This window comes from Epinephelus moara, chromosome 23 (assembly GCF_006386435.1).
Source record: "Epinephelus moara isolate mb chromosome 23, YSFRI_EMoa_1.0, whole genome shotgun sequence".
NCBI lineage: Eukaryota > Metazoa > Chordata > Actinopteri > Perciformes > Serranidae > Epinephelus > Epinephelus moara.
The window spans coordinates 23884094-23901627 of NC_065528.1; the positions used below are offsets into that span (position 1 = coordinate 23884094).

General features: G+C 41.0%; 1 protein-coding gene across 5 annotated transcripts in view; it reads right to left on the minus strand.

Moving 5' to 3' along the window:
• The window catches only part of anks1b (ankyrin repeat and sterile alpha motif domain containing 1B), a 355428-nt gene that overhangs the window by 179410 nt on the left and 158484 nt on the right, over nt 1-17534 (minus strand). For all 5 annotated transcript variants that reach the window (XM_050036188.1, XM_050036186.1, XM_050036185.1 and 2 more), the window contains one exon: nt 16645-16776. In XM_050036188.1, the coding sequence (XP_049892145.1) occupies nt 16645-16776 (132 nt within the window). The remainder of the gene's footprint in view (nt 1-16644; nt 16777-17534) is intronic.

Consider the following 17534-nt stretch of genomic DNA (forward strand, 5'->3'; position numbering starts at 1 on the left):
AAAAAGTCAGCCATTATTCTATAAATCTTTCATAAAATAAATGAATGAACTTTTCAGGCTACTGTCCGGTTCTGCCTTCCAGCTGTTGCTGCTTGTTCTCACGAGATTTCAGGCACGGTATGAGATCGCTGCTTGTTCTCGTGATATTTCGGCCGCGCTTTGGAAAGCAGAGCTAAATGGTAAACAAACATGGCAGCACACCGGTATGGTAAGACAACACGTGACATGTCGTTTTCTATATGTTCTCTGACATTTATCCTAACGATATGAGGCGGTCTTTGTGTTTGTTTGTTTAGTGGACTAACTTTGCACTTGAAGGTTGCCCGTTCACTTATGTTTTAACAGGTCTGACGCTACTATGCGCCCCGGCTGTATCTAGGCTAACATGCTAACTATTATTTTTATGTCACTAGTGACTTGAAACAAATTTAGGACGACGGAAGACAGGTTGAAATAAACCAAAATTTCCCTTTAAGTCAGCAACAAACTTGGTTTCAAAATCCTCAAGGCTGGCAAGTAGGAAAGAAGTTCTTTTAAATCATGTTACTTTCAACTAAAGTGCACTTCAAAAATCAGATCCTTCTTGATTTCTGCAATCCCCTCTCCACAGGTATTTTCCCTCCATCAAATTCAACTGGTCCACAACACTGCTAGGATTATAAAAGGTTCAAGAAAACGAGATCATATAACTACAATTCTGGCCTCTCTGCACTGGCTCTCTGTTTATTTTGGCATTGATTTTTAAATGTTATTGTTGACCTTCAAAGCTTTCCAGGCCCCTAATTATACTGAAGATTTACTAATCCCTTATGATCAGCAGTAACAGTAGTGAAAGCTGTTGTAATGCACTGTTAATTAGCACTTCTGTCTTAATTGACATGCTGCCACGGTGTTTGTACATGCTAAATACAGCATAATGCATTGTTATCAACTGGTATTGCTAACAAGGGCTAACCTGGCTAGAACTGGTATTGCCAACATCATCTTGGTTTTCCGTTTTGTTATGATGGAACGTGGTCAACTCAGGTGTAAACTCAAGCCAAGCCCTGACCTCTGATTTTTGAGGTTAATGGAATGCAGTATAAGCTCTGAGTAACTTTCCTGCTGAGATTAGGTTTGCCGAATGTATCAGGACTTTTAAATTGCTTCTTTAAACATTGTTGTTTAAAAAGCTTTAAGCTGCTGTATCAATTTTATTTTATTTCATTTTTCCTTATTGCATTTTAGCATCAATATTTTATTGTATTTTGTATTGTTGTTAATAACTTTGTAACATTGTCAAGTAAAGTGCTTAACAAATAAAGTTTTATTCTTATTATTAACATGAAGATTAGAGGAACCAGCGAGCCTGGCTCCACTCAAAGCCAAACAGGATTTAGGGTCCACAGCCACGCTAGAGGCTCAGTGTGTAAGTACTTAGACACAGTGGTGCTTTGAGGTAAATGATAACATATCTCCAATTACAATGCTAACATGCTGATGTTAAGCAGGTCACGTTACCATGTTTCGGTTTTTGTTTAGTGTTAGCGGGCTAATTAGAACTAAAGAGTTGGAAAAGATGACAGGAAAGAGCAGTTATCGATCTTCATGAGAAGTGAGAGAGATGCAGTCAAGAGTGGAACAGAAAGAGAGCGGTGCAGGTTGGTCAGAGCAGCGAGCAGGGATTGCCTTGCAGAATTGGATTTCCCTCCATGGCTGGCTAATCCCATAGAAATCAGCTAGCTGAGCCACCCAGGTGACACCGACAGTCACTCCTCAGAAAATAACACCCTTCACATTCCCCATGATGGCTGCTGTATTGAGCAAAGCTCAAACTGTGGCTTCCCCTGGCTCCATGCTTAATCCCACAGACACGGCTACCAGCCAGAGTGAGAGGCCGCCGACAGAGAGCCACCGCTGTGTGACTTAACTTTCACTGTGTTCAACTGCAAGCCTGACAACTTTGGAGGAAGTTTCAGGTACAAATGTGCTTCAGAGATGCATTGGTTGCACAAAACTGTTTGACGTCCTACATACAGCAGTTAAGACTTAAAGGGATACTCACGCCTAAATGACCAGCCATGTATCAGTTACTCATCATGTGTTACATCGACATTGTGAGGAAAATGTTTTTCTTGCAGACCTCTAGTGAACAGAGAATCCAATAAATTTTATCAATGGGAAGTTCAGTGCTGTAGCCAGTGGGTCTCCAAACAGGGCCGTAAGAGGATCAGGGTTAAGGTTCACTCCAAAGCTGTCCCCAAGCGGGGCACATGCACATGTTCATATGTACATGCAAGATCAGGTGGAGTGTTATGTTTTAGAAAAATGTCATAGACATCTTTATCTGCTGTCTGGAGAAGTGCAGTCAAAAACCGACACTACCAACAGCAGTCACCAAATGTATTCAAGTAGTAACTCATTTCTGTGATTGTTTTTAAGGATTTTTCACTCGTCTTTCCATCAATATAATTTGTACTAAAGCTCACTCACCAAAAAACACCCAGGTTTTCCTGAACAGACCAGATGGGTTTAAAATGACTTTCACTTGGATTCATATCATGCATTAAAGCATTCATCTGTTTCTCTGTGTAAGCTGCAGATCAGCCAGAATACCTACAGTGATTAAACAACCCTGGGACTACAGAGCGTTTGCACCACAGATTTTTGTAATATAGATTCTTTTTTAATTTAACTTCTTTCCATAAAACAGAATAAAAACGATAAAACGGTGAAATGAAGGAGCACTCAGAGACTCACTTGTTTTGCTGAATGAGTTTTCCTTGTTCCTTGTGTACCAGGCAGTACATTTAGCTGCGGCTCAGAGTGCTAAAAATGACTTCCTATTTATTACTTTTATGGGCACTCTGCTTTTTATATCTCTATCGTGATACAGGGAATTGTTTTAGAGGATGCTTATTGCTCCCGTCAGATTCACAGCATCCTGTGAACACACACACACACCTTGCTGATGCGCAGCAGAGCATGACAAGTGTTCTGCCCTTGTTTTTGATGGGCTTTGTTTTGGGGGTAGTGAAATATAGTGTACTGTGTGTCAGGGCTCCCAAAAGCACTTTGTTTTTTACAGGAGGTGTTGTCGGTTCAGTATGTGCAATTTTAATCACTACAAGTCCACAAAATATATATGTGACATCGATGCAAAAAACCATATAGACCATATCTTCCCTTAGAAAATCATCTAGTTCAAATGGTTTTCAGGTAGTTAAGCACTGAGGACACAATGAAGTTCCTATAGATGTTCAGTTCAGCCAGAGAGAGAAATAAGACTGAGAGTGATCAAAGAAATAAAAATGACAAGTATGGTGAAGGAGTAAAGGTCAGAACAAAGACAGCGAAGTGGAACTTTATACCTCAAATGATCTGTCACAAAGCCATTCTCCTTGAGAAATCCACTAAGCACCACTTAGCTGCCACACAACATAAGTCTTGGAGAAAAGAAAAAAAAAGTCTGTGGCATTAAACTGCAGCTCAGAAACACAACTCGTGATTCATGGAACTTCCTGTGACTTTCAAAATGTCTTCATTTATACCTGCTGAGATCTCCACATATGGTCTCAAAGAAATAGGTTGACATTTAGAGAAAACCACTTAACTACTTTTTTTTTGCTATGTATTACATGGAAAAATCAACAGCACTCTTAGATCTGTCCGTTAAATATGAAGCCACAGCCAGGAGACAGACAGCAGAAAGACTTAGCATAGAGACTGTTAAAACTGTTTCATCTTGTTTGCATTAAACAAATGTGATTATTGGCAACGTGATCTCATCCCTGCTCTTTGTATTTTGACACTTGAGCAGAAGCTCCTGGCATCATTATGGCGGCCTTTTGTGTTCTATTTTGACACAGGGGTCAGCTGTTAGGTTTAGGCATTCAAACTATTCAATTAGGTTTAGGGAAAAGATCATGGTTGACGTTAGTCACTACAGTCGACTCGCATGACTAAACTCATGTGACTAACCACTCATGTAACTACTGATAAATACTAATTACTTACGTGACTATCAAGCAACTAGTGAGTTGACTTAAGACTAGATTAGATGACTTAAGACTCACTTGACTAACAACTGACGTGACAAAATTATGGAGCTACATTTGTTTCTTTATTATTCAATCAAACAGAGTAGGTTTTGCAATCAAAAAATGTTTTATTGCAAGTAAAAAATGATTGATTAAAAAATGCAAATCCTAAAGTTTTGTTTGCGAGTCATTTTTTTCCGTTCGCAAGTCAAAAAGTTTTGCAAGTAAAAAGTTGAACCTGGTGGGCAGGGCCTAAACTGAAAGCTGTAAGACACGTCTCTATTGGCCAGTCTCAATCGGAATGACAGCTTGCAAAGCATTTTTTTCCCTTCTTCTCTGGGTTGGCGGATTGCAAACAATTTAAAGGTGCATACCGCCACCTACTGTGCAACACAGAGTGTGCAACATCATGTCATTTAGCCTGTTTCTTAAATTCTACTCATCAGTCTAGTACACTTGCAAAGCAACATGGGAGTTCTGTAGTTAATGGGGAATTCAGTGCGGGAGCTGTGGTGAAAATCTATTCTAAAAACAAGGTTTTCAGGCTTCTGTTTCCAAAAAAAAAAATCATCCACACGAGCGGTGTGATAAAAAAATATGATACACATTCCAAAGCAGTAGGTGGCGACGTAACTTCTAACAGAAAGGCCATTTTAACCAATCAGAAGTGAAAGTCAATATCGGAATAGGGAAGTGCTGAAAATAAAAACAACCCGATCCACAAAAGTAGCGCGACCTAATTCAACAGCAGAGGCGCCTGAACAACAAACTACACTACCACGAAAGCAGCGATGGGCCTGCTAACAGAGGTTCTGGATCCGGCGGGGTCGGGCCACCGTTGGCAGGCCCGTCGCTGCTTTCGTGGTAGTGTAGTTGGGGTAGCTAGCTACTGAAGACCAGCAAAATCACCGTTTGTTTTCATTTATTCTTTCAGGTGGGTAAATGTCACCTAAGCACCTTCAGATTTTATCAGTAGTGTACCCTTAATAGATAATTTGTTTATATAGTTTGTATTATGCTTCTTGATATTGTTTGAGGGAACTGTTACGTAAGGTAACTGCATACGAGTGGATGCAACCGTCACTAATGCTAGCGGAGTTAGCAAAAACTTCACCCTGGACTCCGGTTTCAAAGAAACACGGTTTCGGGGGCCCAAAAGTGCGGCTGCGTGTGGCCAAACAGCCAAATCTCATAGAATAATACACGGTTTCATAAGTACACGAGTCCGTGTGGACTAGGCCTAATAATAGCAAGAATGTTTTATTTGAACTGGTGCATGTAGACTGCTTTTGTTGAGCCAGGGCAGAACTATTCTACGCCGTTCGGTCAGTACCGTCGATGCCCCGGGGTGTAGCAATAATGCCGACTGTTGAGCGTTTCCAGTGGGAGAGAGGGAATCGTGGGTGTAGCCCGCTCTGTATGGACCCACGTCAAACCCACCAACAGAAACTCTTCTCTCATCCATCAGCGTAGGCCCCGCCCATTAATTGCAGTTGAACTTGCAAGCAAAACTTTAACTCGCAAGCAAAGAGGACTGATCTGCAAGCAAAAGTTTTTAACTCGCAAGCAAAGAGGACTGATTTACAAGCAAAATGATCATATGTTTTTACTTACAAACTTGATTTTTGATTTCAGTTCAAGAAATATGCTCTCAAAACAGTTTTATATGATTGCAACAAAAAGACACAAAAATACCTCCATACAAAATAACTTAACTAGGGATGCATGATAGTATCGGCACGTCATCTGTTGTAGTCGATACTGGCTTTAAAATGAAATATCGGAATCGGCCAACATGCATTTTCTTAATTTGCACAATAAATTAATATTACATACATTTTAAAGTGTTGTAGACTTGATCACTTAAATTAAGTAGGAAACAAAAGCGGATATATAGATAAAGATATTGGTGAACGGTCAATTGAGTTGTTACATATCGGCATATCGGATATCAGCAAAACATCCAATATCATGCATCCCTAAACTCATCACTGGCTTTTAGTTTTACACAAGACACAAACACTGGTCACCTGCGTCAGGGTCCTGTGTTTGTTGGACCCATTCACCTCAACCCCTGCACATTCTTAGAACACTGTCTTGTTTTTGTTCTACATCCGTTGCTCCAACCATCTCATAATGATCTGGATGGGTTTGCATTGGACTTGGTTGAAAGCCTGGCGCGTCTCATACAGACACTAAAGGGAACTCTGTGCATCCATATCTGTCGCTGAGAGCCACTGACCAAGCAGTTTTGATACCCTGGGAGTGGACCAGGCTGGAAACGGGGAGCGTCAGAGGTACAGGGAGGCAGATTTTTAGTCATCCCTGCAGGATGGCAATATAAAAGACCATGCTGGTCGGCCAGCCGGTTCACTACTTTGATCCAGACTGAAATATCTCAAATCTCAGCTGTACTTTGTAGTCAGTGTTAATTAACAAATGTTAGCATGCTGGCTGCAGCTTTGTGTTTACCATGCAAGCATGAGAGACTAGACATGAATATATTTCCTCAGAAATAGACATTTCCGGGAGCAGAAGCACACCATCCTGGGAATCCTTGGAAATTGACTTAAGGTTATAACATCAGCTACAGTAAAAACAAACTGCTCATGTTTCTTGAAACACTAAATGCAAAAAAAGGGAAATTGCATAAACCTAGTTGTTTCCAACCTGACCGCTTTAGTGTATTATTGGATGTATTAATAATTACTAAAGCAAAAGAATGCCATCTAGAAAGAACATAACAAACTCTAAATGCAGCTTGAACTTTGCTATAGCTCCACGGAAGATGAAGATATTGCCGGCGAGCTGTCTGCTGAGAACAGCCTAGAGAAGTGATTATTGACAATTTTTCACTGTATAAACAAAATTTGTTAAAGAAAGGTATTTGGCATTTTCAAAGTCATTTTAGTGAGCAGAGGTGGATTCCGTGTTCTGTTCTTCAGTGTTTAATCTTGTGAAGTATTTGTATTAGCCTATTTTAGATGGTAGAGCCTACAATAAATGAATTTGGTGGGCCAAAAGGAAGTTACCATTGTGCTGCTGAGTTTTGTATCCCTGATGACTTTGAGGATTGTGTCCACGCAGGAGGATGTAAAGGACTTTTGTAGAGTTCGTGCCTACTTCTGTTGTGTCACGTATATTCTGTACATATCAGTTTATTTGGTTCACGCTTAGAGCTTAACATGTTTTCCTTATTTTACTGTTTTATACATCTCTAGGAAAATGGGACATTGTTTGGATGTGTAAATAACTCTAACCAGCAGTGAGCATTCACAAATCTCTTGACTACTTATTAGATTAAACTTTATTGATCCCTGTAGGGTACCACTATATAAACCCTGCCGTTGCCTTAGTATTTCTCAATAAATTTGTTAGTTGTGAAAAAATCACTCAAACTGACCAACACCTACAGCAATGAGCCTTTTCCAAACTGTCTTTGTATTTGTGTTGCCAGGAGCTGAAACACTAACATTATTAGCTCTGAATATTTACACATTATCTGGGGCCACAATATACTGCTTTATATAAAATATTAACTCAACATTTAAATCAAGACACAAGAAAGATGTTACACACAGACACCAGCACGTGCACATTAATTGTCTTTAAAAATTAACTAAGTAAATCACTCATTTTGTTTGTCCGGGTTCATTTATAAATAAATACACAGAGAGCAGAACTGTCCCTGCCACCTGTCAGTGTGAAAAGCATTAATCCCTGGGATGTCAGCTTGCTCTGGACATACACTGACACAATGCACCACTCTTTGGCTCTTGTAAAGCATTTTCAGGGTGAATGCCTTGCTCAAAGACACCTCAACACCAGTGGCATGGTTGTTGTGTTGTATCATAAAGTATTGCTACTACTGTGGGGCGCACTTTTTCCTGTTGGTGGCCTTTCTTTCTTGAAGCTCCTAAGCCTCTCTCTCCAATCTTTTCTCCCTTTTCCTGTTTACCTCAAGGACAACGAGATATCTGAACTCCAGCGGGATGTCAGACTTCACACACACGCACACAGAAACACAAAGGGAACATCTCCAAGTACTCAAGGGCAGCATATCTGTGTGTGTTTGTGCCAGTCTATTTTAGTAAAACGTATTTGACAGCAGCTATAGGTGTATGTGTTGAAGGTTAGGTTGACAGGAAGACAGCAGAGTCTGCAGGGCATAAAGCCATTAAGAAGAACTAAGTGTATGCATGGAGCTGCATCACGTCCCACAGAGAGAAGCAGAAAAAGACGAAATACAGCAAGGAGGAAAAAAGAGTAGGATAAAGAATTAGACTCTTTGAATTTCAGTGGGGTTTTTTTTACATTTTAATTTGTGTTTTTAGCCAATAAAATGAATAATTAAGTTAATAATAAATTAAAATCCCCAGAACAAAGACAGAAACATCCTTAAATAACAATAAAATAAATTGAAAACACACATTTTACTCCAATAATATGTCCCTCACCACACACACACATTTTGACTGTAGACTGTACAAGAATAATGGACACAGCCACCGTGACGTCACCTGTTGGTTTATACATTTTTAATCTAAATGTGTTGTTAGCTGACACAGTTTTTGTGTTATTACCAAGCACACACATATTGTGTGTTTTCTTCAAGTAATGTGCTGTTTAAACTAAATGATTGGTCAAACACTGACGAATCGCATCGCTACTTCACCATCTCTTCTTGAATGCCTAATGGAAAACTCCTCTCATAAAAGTGACTGGTAACTGCGACCACACAATGTCCACACAGCAGGAAACCAAAAGTAAATGCTTTGTATTTTATTTGATGTTAGCTACGATTAAAAGGTAAATGACACTAGATCTGTATTTGGAAATCTCGGTTTGTAAACATGCTGTCACTTTACCATGGCTATTAGTGCAGGCTGAACAGGGACCAGTGAGCGTAACGTTAACTTGCACTGACAACCTTTGGTTTATAGCTAGCTGGCTGATGTCACTTGAAAAGGCTAATAAAGCTATTTCGCCAGACAATGACGCTGGCTTAGCTTTCATAGCCACCATGACATCACCCATTGGAGTGTGGACTCCCGCTTTGAGGCCTCAGGTTTGGCATTTTGGCCTTGGATTTTCGGAGCCAGAAGTGACCACACCTGGACAAGAGGGTGGAACTGGAGAGGAGCGTGGGGTGGATCTGATCATTTAGCTGAGGTGACACTTAGCAGACAGCCTATCATTCAATGTAGCCACGCCTTTAATTATGTGTAACTTTAAGCCTTAATAACATTTAAACGGATGAGTTATATAATAATACCAGGCTGTAAACATGTTTATTTCTGCTGTAAAGTTGGGAATTTTAACATGGGGGTGTATGGGGACTGACTCTGCTTTAAAGCCAGCCTCAAGAGAGGAACTGCTGTTTTTGGCACTCCCACGTTGGCTTCATTTTTCAGCCCCGGAAGTTGCAGCTTGATTTTAACTAATCAACAAGACATCAATCAGGGGGAAACAGCTACTAAAACTGTTTCTTTAAAAAATATCATGGCGTTATTTATGCAGCCTAACTTTCCACGATATTAAACTATTCAAATCAGACATCAGAAAAGATCCCAAACCGTTTACATAAAATTGAAAACCTGGCCCACTCTCCTACAGAGCACATTCAGCCCTTCATTTACAGGCTCATAAAGCTCTCCACATAATCTCTGCCCTTTCAGAAACACCTGCCTTTGATGTTTCTTAACATCTCCAAGAGTCCTCATGGGGTCTCTGATCTTAACCTCTGCACCTCCCCCCTAAACTCCTTCAAACTCCCCAGGCTGAGAATATTTAAGGTCAGCAGCCACCCACTCAAGAGAGAGGGGAACACTGGAGAAAAAAATCTAATGGGGAGGTCTGAGTGTGGAGATAGAGAAATAAAATAAAATGAAGAAACAGAACATGATGAGAAGACGAGTGAAACTTGGAGACACAGTCAGTAAACGCTGACGTGTGCGAGTGTGTGCGCAGCACTCTGACGCTCCTGTGCTGACGGTGACTGAGATTTGTCAATGGTGGACATCCCACGCCTGATATCCTATGAATTTCTGTGTTGCCTAGCAACCCTGCCAGCCTCTCTCTATCTGAATATCTTTCTTGCATTTATTCATTATCTTTCTCCTTTTTTCTTTCTTCTTTCGTTTGCTCTCAAGGTTTCCACAAGCGAGGTCTGAACTTTTTTGTTAAAGTCGCAGAGGAAACCTCCTCCACACACACTTTGCCGTCAGTCGGCATTTGCATAGCGATGGTGGGAGGAAACCTGTGGCTGGCAATGAACATTCACAACAAGGGAAGTGCCCTTATGCAGGGACGTATGCCTGCATACATACACACTTACACACGTACACACACAAACAAACATGTGACAGACTGTAATGACGTGTTATATCCATTAGCTTGGAAAAGAGTGCACTCTCTCTCTCTTTTTCTGGCTAATATGGTGCAAATTACAGTCTCTGACAAGTGTACTGAGTATACAGACACACACACACACACACAGAGCGAAACACTAATAATCACATTCATTTAATTTGTGTATGCACCTACTTAGCATGTGCACACTTAAGCAGACATGAACAATACAAATACAGAAACACACTCAGTTGTCAGTCTGTTAGGCACACATACAGTAGCTAGAACTAATGTAGGCTCATACAACATTTCGGCAATAATTATTACTGTCATGAGATTTATACTGCTCAATTTTTGTTTAAAGTGTTTTAATAGAGGTGTCATTTCAGATTAATTTTGAAAGATGTAGTCTGTGGTGCTGTTATGGTTTACTGCATTATATGCAAACCAAAAAAAGCCCCAAAAACTCAAACTTAACATGAAATATTCTTGACTAAATAAGCAACATTAGGAAAAACAACATCTTTAATTACAATTTATACTCAAAACCTCGACAAGCTAAAACTGCTTCATTAAGACTGTGAGTGTGTGTTTTAAGTGTAGCTTCTCCTTGACAATCAAGTCCAAATCCACAACTGTCTGTGATTTAGATTCTTCTAATGCCTTACTCAGACTGGTCCACAAACATATGACATTTTTGCAATATTTTTCCCATCAGAGCCTCAGCCACGCCAAACCAGTGAGAGGAGCAAACAAACCAAAATGTCTCATGTTAAATAACTGAAACTCTTCTAATTGTTTTGCAGATATGTATGTAGGATGCCATCACTTGCAGCTGAATGAAAAAATACAGTTTGGGGGCCTTTATAGTTGAGTAGGCAGTTTTATTTTGGCGTCATTGGGCAAAATATCATTATAAACTTTGTAACACATTCTAAGTCAATTGGTCTGAGAGAGCACTAGACTACTTGACCTCTGTTTGGCTCTGTTTTCAGGCTTTAGAGAATCTAGCCCATGACGGGAGACTTTGGCCAATCACAGTTCATTTCAGAGAGAAAGTGCTCCCACTGGCTGTTTTACAAATGCAGATGCATGTGCACGTCCTTTCAGTGAAAGCCTGATTCAACGGCAGTAAGTCCTGCAGAGAAAGTTCCTATTCCAGCATTGACAACAACTGCCTGCAGTTCAAAGCAACCCAAACAAGGAAGACTGACTTATCAAAAAGAGATTCTAATAGAGAGTCTGACAATAAATGCAATAAATCACCTGTCAATATTGGCAAAGCATTTCAGAGCAAAGACAATGTTGCCAACAGTTTAGCCTTCTGTTAACCAGTGCAAAAGGTTCATGGCTGTGGCATCAAGTTCACATTTATATAGCTAACGTTGGTTTAAGCCTCAAATCACAGTGTGTCCTCCATCTCAGTCCCCGCCACTCCAGACCACCTCATTGGAAGGACAGCAGGCAGCAGCTCCAGAGACAAATCCCAAGTCAGCGGCAGCAGCAACCTGAATCCAGCCAGCACAAACTCCAGCTGCGGGGGACCGGACAGCCCCGACTCCATGCTGGATCAGCAAACTTTCTGTTGCTGCTGTTACACAGGTTAGACTGGGCACTGCTGCTGGCCACCAGCCCACTGTGCTGGCTGAATTCGAGCCACTACAGCCACCAACTGAAGCTACAGGGAGCGAGGAAAAAAGACTGTGGAGTGGCTAATCAAATTCTTTTGTCATTTGTGGTCTGATAAAAAGAGAGAAAGAAAGGGTGGGTCAAAGAGGGGCTCGGCAAATATGCTGTGTGCAACTCTGCAATGAAATAAGACTAAATAAATCAATGTGTGGGAAACACTGGGTTACTGTATGAAGCTTGTCCATATACCCATTTTCATCTGATGGGAAGGACTTAGACTGAGAGGGAAGAGCTGCAAGAGGAGGGTGATTTTATAATTCTACTACCTTTTTTTTTTTTTTTGCCTTTTCCGGATTTCTGCCACCCCCAGCTTTAAATAGATTCCTTACACATTAAACTTAAGTTCAGTTAGCTAAGATTTTTAGTGCAGGGATCGTTCCTGTATGACTTGTCAGACAGCTCTCTGACTGACAGTCTCGAGTGACAGCTGGACGACCAGAAAACTTTCGCACTCAGACAATCGATACAAAGGTTAACACACTTTGGCTGAAATATGAAGTGAGAGATAGATGAGTCAGAGAGGGAGAGGGACAGGGAGAGACGAACATGGGATAGAGAGGGATGATACAAAACAAGCTAAAAGAGAATTAGGTTGACAGATCTCATGTGGGCTGATAAGACAAAAGGAAGAGATGGAAAGACTGCAGCATGAGAATGTTTCACTTTGTCCATTCATCCTCAGAGAGGACGCACGGGCTTCTCTCTTTATGTTAACTCTGTTTATTCATAATTACACAGGGCAAATTAGCACGGTGCTAACTTAATTATGTGATAACAACTCTCTCACTCTGTTCCTTCCTTCTTCTTTTTCTATAACCCCCTCCACCAACACACACACACACACACACACAAACCCGCCCACACAAATTCAAAATGAAGCCATGCCAAATTCAGACACACATTTGCACACACACACACACAGTAAAGCTGATGCCACCAAATATGCTCCGTACACCCTCATGCTCACATTTAAACTGACATGCGAAGAGGAGGGGTTTTTTTTCTACTCACCAACACATTAATGCACACACACACACACTTATCCAGGTGCAAACCTCTCCAGGCAGTGTGCCAGTCATGCAGGCAGGCTGCCAGTATACAAGACAGAGGGTCTGTTGTGTTGTAAATGTCAGATGTCCTGCTGTTTGAGCCAGCACGCATCTCTCCGCTAAACAATCTCTTCTGCACATACTTAACCACACTTATATACACAGCACGAACAGCTTAGGGGGGAGGAAGGAAGGAAGAACAGAAGGAAGGAAGGAAGGAAGGAAGGAAGAAGAGATGGAGCAGGAATACAAGGAAGTGGAGGAGAATTAAACTTGCTTTTCTAGATTTTTTGGTTAAAAGGTACAACAAGACATTTCACACAGAGGTAACAAGTAGGAGATTACTAATCATTTTATACTTCAATTTCTAAAATCGATGCACCAAACTATGTATATCAGTGGGTATACTTATTTATAAAAGGTATGAGAGATGCATACCATCTCAATTTGGTGAACTAATCTTTCTCTGCATGGAGTTATAATTACAAATCGCCGATTTTCCACCAGCTTTCTATCAAAGCAATGTGGGTAGTATGTATAAATAAACTGTGGTAAACGTCCCCCCGTCTAGCCTGTGTCTAGACATCCCCTTTTCAAATGGACAAGTTCGCATTATGTCACCCACCAGCCAGAGTGTATATTGGTCTAGTTTGGCACAGTGTATTCTGGTAGTTTTCTCCTTTTTCCTCCTCTTCCCCTTTTCTCTGGTCATTCAGCACCACTTTCAAAAGTATTTGCATCCTTTTACTGCATAGACATCCGTGTAGGCTGATAAACATAGAATTTGGCTGACTTTAAACTTGTCTCTTTCCATCTTGTCATGACTTTGCAGCCAATTCAAGGCTGTAAAATCATACAGTTGTCCTCAATGGCCATCGAGACTAGGGCCCACTTTCAGACCCTCTGGCTGACTACATATGCAATGTGCGTGCTTTAAGTGCACCTATCATGTCATCTCAACTCATATTATATAACCGACCTTCACCTCGTTCCGTGTCTATGAATATTTCCAGTGCACAGTAAGTTCTATTTAAGGACTTTCACCTTCCTGTAGAGCTCATACAGTCTCAATATGTACTGATTTGCACTGCTGTTGTACAGTATTTTACTGGGCACCATCATTGTACAGAGACTATTCAGTATAGAGTATATATTTTTGTTTTTATCTTTTATTGTGTCTGAGTGCACCTCAATCACATAATCAAGTGCAAGTGTGTTCTCCTGTGATCAAGTGCTTCACAGGAGAACACAGTAAGACAAAGCAGTAGAAAATTAAAATATTCAAAATAAAAATATCCAAATGATAATAACAAACAAACATATCATTAAAATCAAGGAAATAAACACATAGAAGCGTGTGATGAATCCATTATACTTGATTTATCCAGGCTAGTTCCACATGGGATATACAAAATCACTGTATTGTGAACTCTCCTCATCACAGACACTAGAAGAAAAGAAGACTCAGAAACATGACACGTCACACACTACCATCCATCCAGACTGTTCTCTCCTGGGTGATGGTGTGTGAGCAGGAAAGGTGTGTGTTTTTGTACCTGCAGGACTTAAGATCACGACCATTTAGTCACATTTTGCAACAGTGGTGCACCAGTGCGATTTGCAAATATTATGAATAAATGAAACAGAGGACTGTTTGTCTTCACCTCACAGTGAATAAACCCTCACGTTTAACGACACCACTGTACCAATTAAACTTTTCGCTTACTGCTAACGTCTAACATTGGTGAACGCCAAGAAGTCAACAACTAGCTTCTATCATACAATCCATTTTAGGTACGGATTGGGCTCGAGATGATCTATGGGGAGTCGATCTCACTGAAGAGCAACAGTGATGTCTTGGATCTGGCTATGTTCATCCTTCAGCGGCTGCTCTGGAACCCCAACATCGCTACTGAAAGTTCCTCACCTTTATAAAGATGTAAAGGTGAGGCATCTAACATTGTAAGTGTTGACTGAAAGATGGAAGTTCACAACAAAACACTGACATTTTAGGCCCGAGACAAGCTGCGTGCTTCAGAATACAAGTCCCAGTGGGTGTGCTTACATTTCATTATAATTACAGTACCTAATTTTACTTTATTATGACAGTTCTTTTGTTAAATTTGTTGTAACAGTGCTTTGGTATTTTCATAGGCGAAGGAGAAGTCAAAACATCAAGCTAAATATCGTGTATTGTTATGTAGCCTAAAAATACTGCAATGTTATTTAAAGGCCATACTGTCCAGCCCTCAGAACACGTGCACAATGTATAAACACTGCAATGCAAGCAGGGAGATCAGTACACCTGCTGTGCACAAAGTGTTTAACAGGCCTACATTTCTAATTTCCAACTATTTCCTGGGTTAACTGTCCGTACCTAACACCAATATTTCATTTGGGCAGGGAGGGTAAATATATGAAGTCTACATCAGTGGGAATAGATGACTCACACTGCTGCCTCACTTTGTGATTTAGGCTCAGAAAATGGGTAGACCTGAAGCATAAATCCTTTCAAGTGCAACCTACAACACCTAAATATGTTTGAAAGGTGTATATACTATACTTCATCTTATTTTTCCCAGTACCATTATGAGTTGTTGATATCAGACATCAGATGCCAAATATCAACTCTCCATGTAGCGTGTACATAAAACTCTCTCACCTGAGTTTTCTGACAGAAAAATCAATGCTGGTTTGGGCCCTCTATGAAATACAATATGAATCAAACGCTTAAAGTCACATTCATATTCTAGTGTGTATTCCTTTGCTGCTGCAATATTCACATTTGCCCGACAGGCATGATTATCCATTTATGTGATCTCGCTGTATCAGATATTTCAGTTGAATGTTACTCATTCGAAGTTCATGAACCAAGTCCCTCTCATAAAAAGGTAAAAGCTTCAAAACTGGAGAGATGAGGAGATTTTTTTGGGGGGGAAAATTCTGATAACTAGAGAAAAGGTGAAGATGAAAGACAAGCATATGAGCAAAAAAGAGACAGCTACTGAACATCCAGAGCTGCCAGGAGAGCCAGTCTCTCTAGTGACGGCTCATTCGCTGCGTTCCCAAGGTAACCAGTAAAAGTATTCACCCAGAACAATGGGATATCACTAGCCTGTAATTTCACTGTAGTGAAGCAGTGTGTGTGTGTCTGTGTATGTGCGCGTGCTGTATTATTTCACACCATGTGACAAGCTTATATATGTCGATTATTAAGTGACCATGTTGTTTAAGTGTGTGTGGGGGGGGGGGGCTAACCCAGCTGACATTGGGTGAGAGGCGGGGTACACCCTGGACAGGTCTCCAGACTATCACAGGGCTGACACATAGAGACAGACAATTTAGAGTCACCAATTAACCTGCATGTCTTTGGACTGTGGGAGGAAGCTGGAGTACCCGAAGTAAACCCACGCTGACATGGGGAGAACATGCAAACTCCACATAGAGTGGCTTCCCCACCGTGGGTTCAAACCAGGAACCCTCTTGCCGCCGCTGCCCAGTTACTGTAGGCTTATTCAGGCTTTGTGTGTGGGTACCTGTGACAGGCTGGAAAAGCCGAGGTTGTGGCAGCCATTGCAGGGCGTCAGGGCCTCCCAGAATCCAGTGGGGCCGCAACTCTTTTCTGCCTCATCCTCTTCCAGGGCCATGGCGAGAGGTGGGGTCGGCCGCTGTCAGCACAAATAACAAAAAAAAAACAAAAAACTTTTCAGTAACCAATCATGAGGAAGTCAAAGGTCAGAAGATTTGTGTACCCTGACGAGATTAATCTGCGATTGCGTTATCTACGCGCAAAGAACTGGTGAATGAAAAGAGATGATTTATTTAGACAGTGTGAAAAGAGGTTTACAAGGACAGAAGGCAAAGTGAAATTGCTTCTTAAGCTACAAAACAATTTTTAAATTAACAAGTGGATCAAATGTGAATATATGTTGCGAAAGAGGCTGCTTGTAGTGACGAATGCTACTAGTTGCTCATTGTATTGGGTGCCTTTCTTCACCTGTACAATCTAATGTTAGAAATCTTGTCATATTTGATCAGTCTATGTACTTCGATCAGCATATCAAATCGTTGGCCCATACAAGCTTCTTTCATTTAAGAAAACTTGCCAAAAAATTGTGCACGCTTTTATATCATCCAGGCGAGACCACTGCAATTCTCTTTTAACCTGCTGGAAAGCTGCTGACCAGTTACAGCAGGTCGACTCACAGCACACACATCCTTACATCGACTTCCCATCAAATTCAGGACTCATTCTTTTAAGGTCAAGCACCTGTGTACATCTCTGACCTGATCCATCCTTGTATCACCAGAGGGCCACTGCCCTCCTGAACAGGGGTTACAGGTTGTACCTCGCGCTCACCTTTGAGGTGACGGCTCTGACACTGTGGAACGCTCTTCCTGTAGAACTCTGTCGATGCCTTTAAAA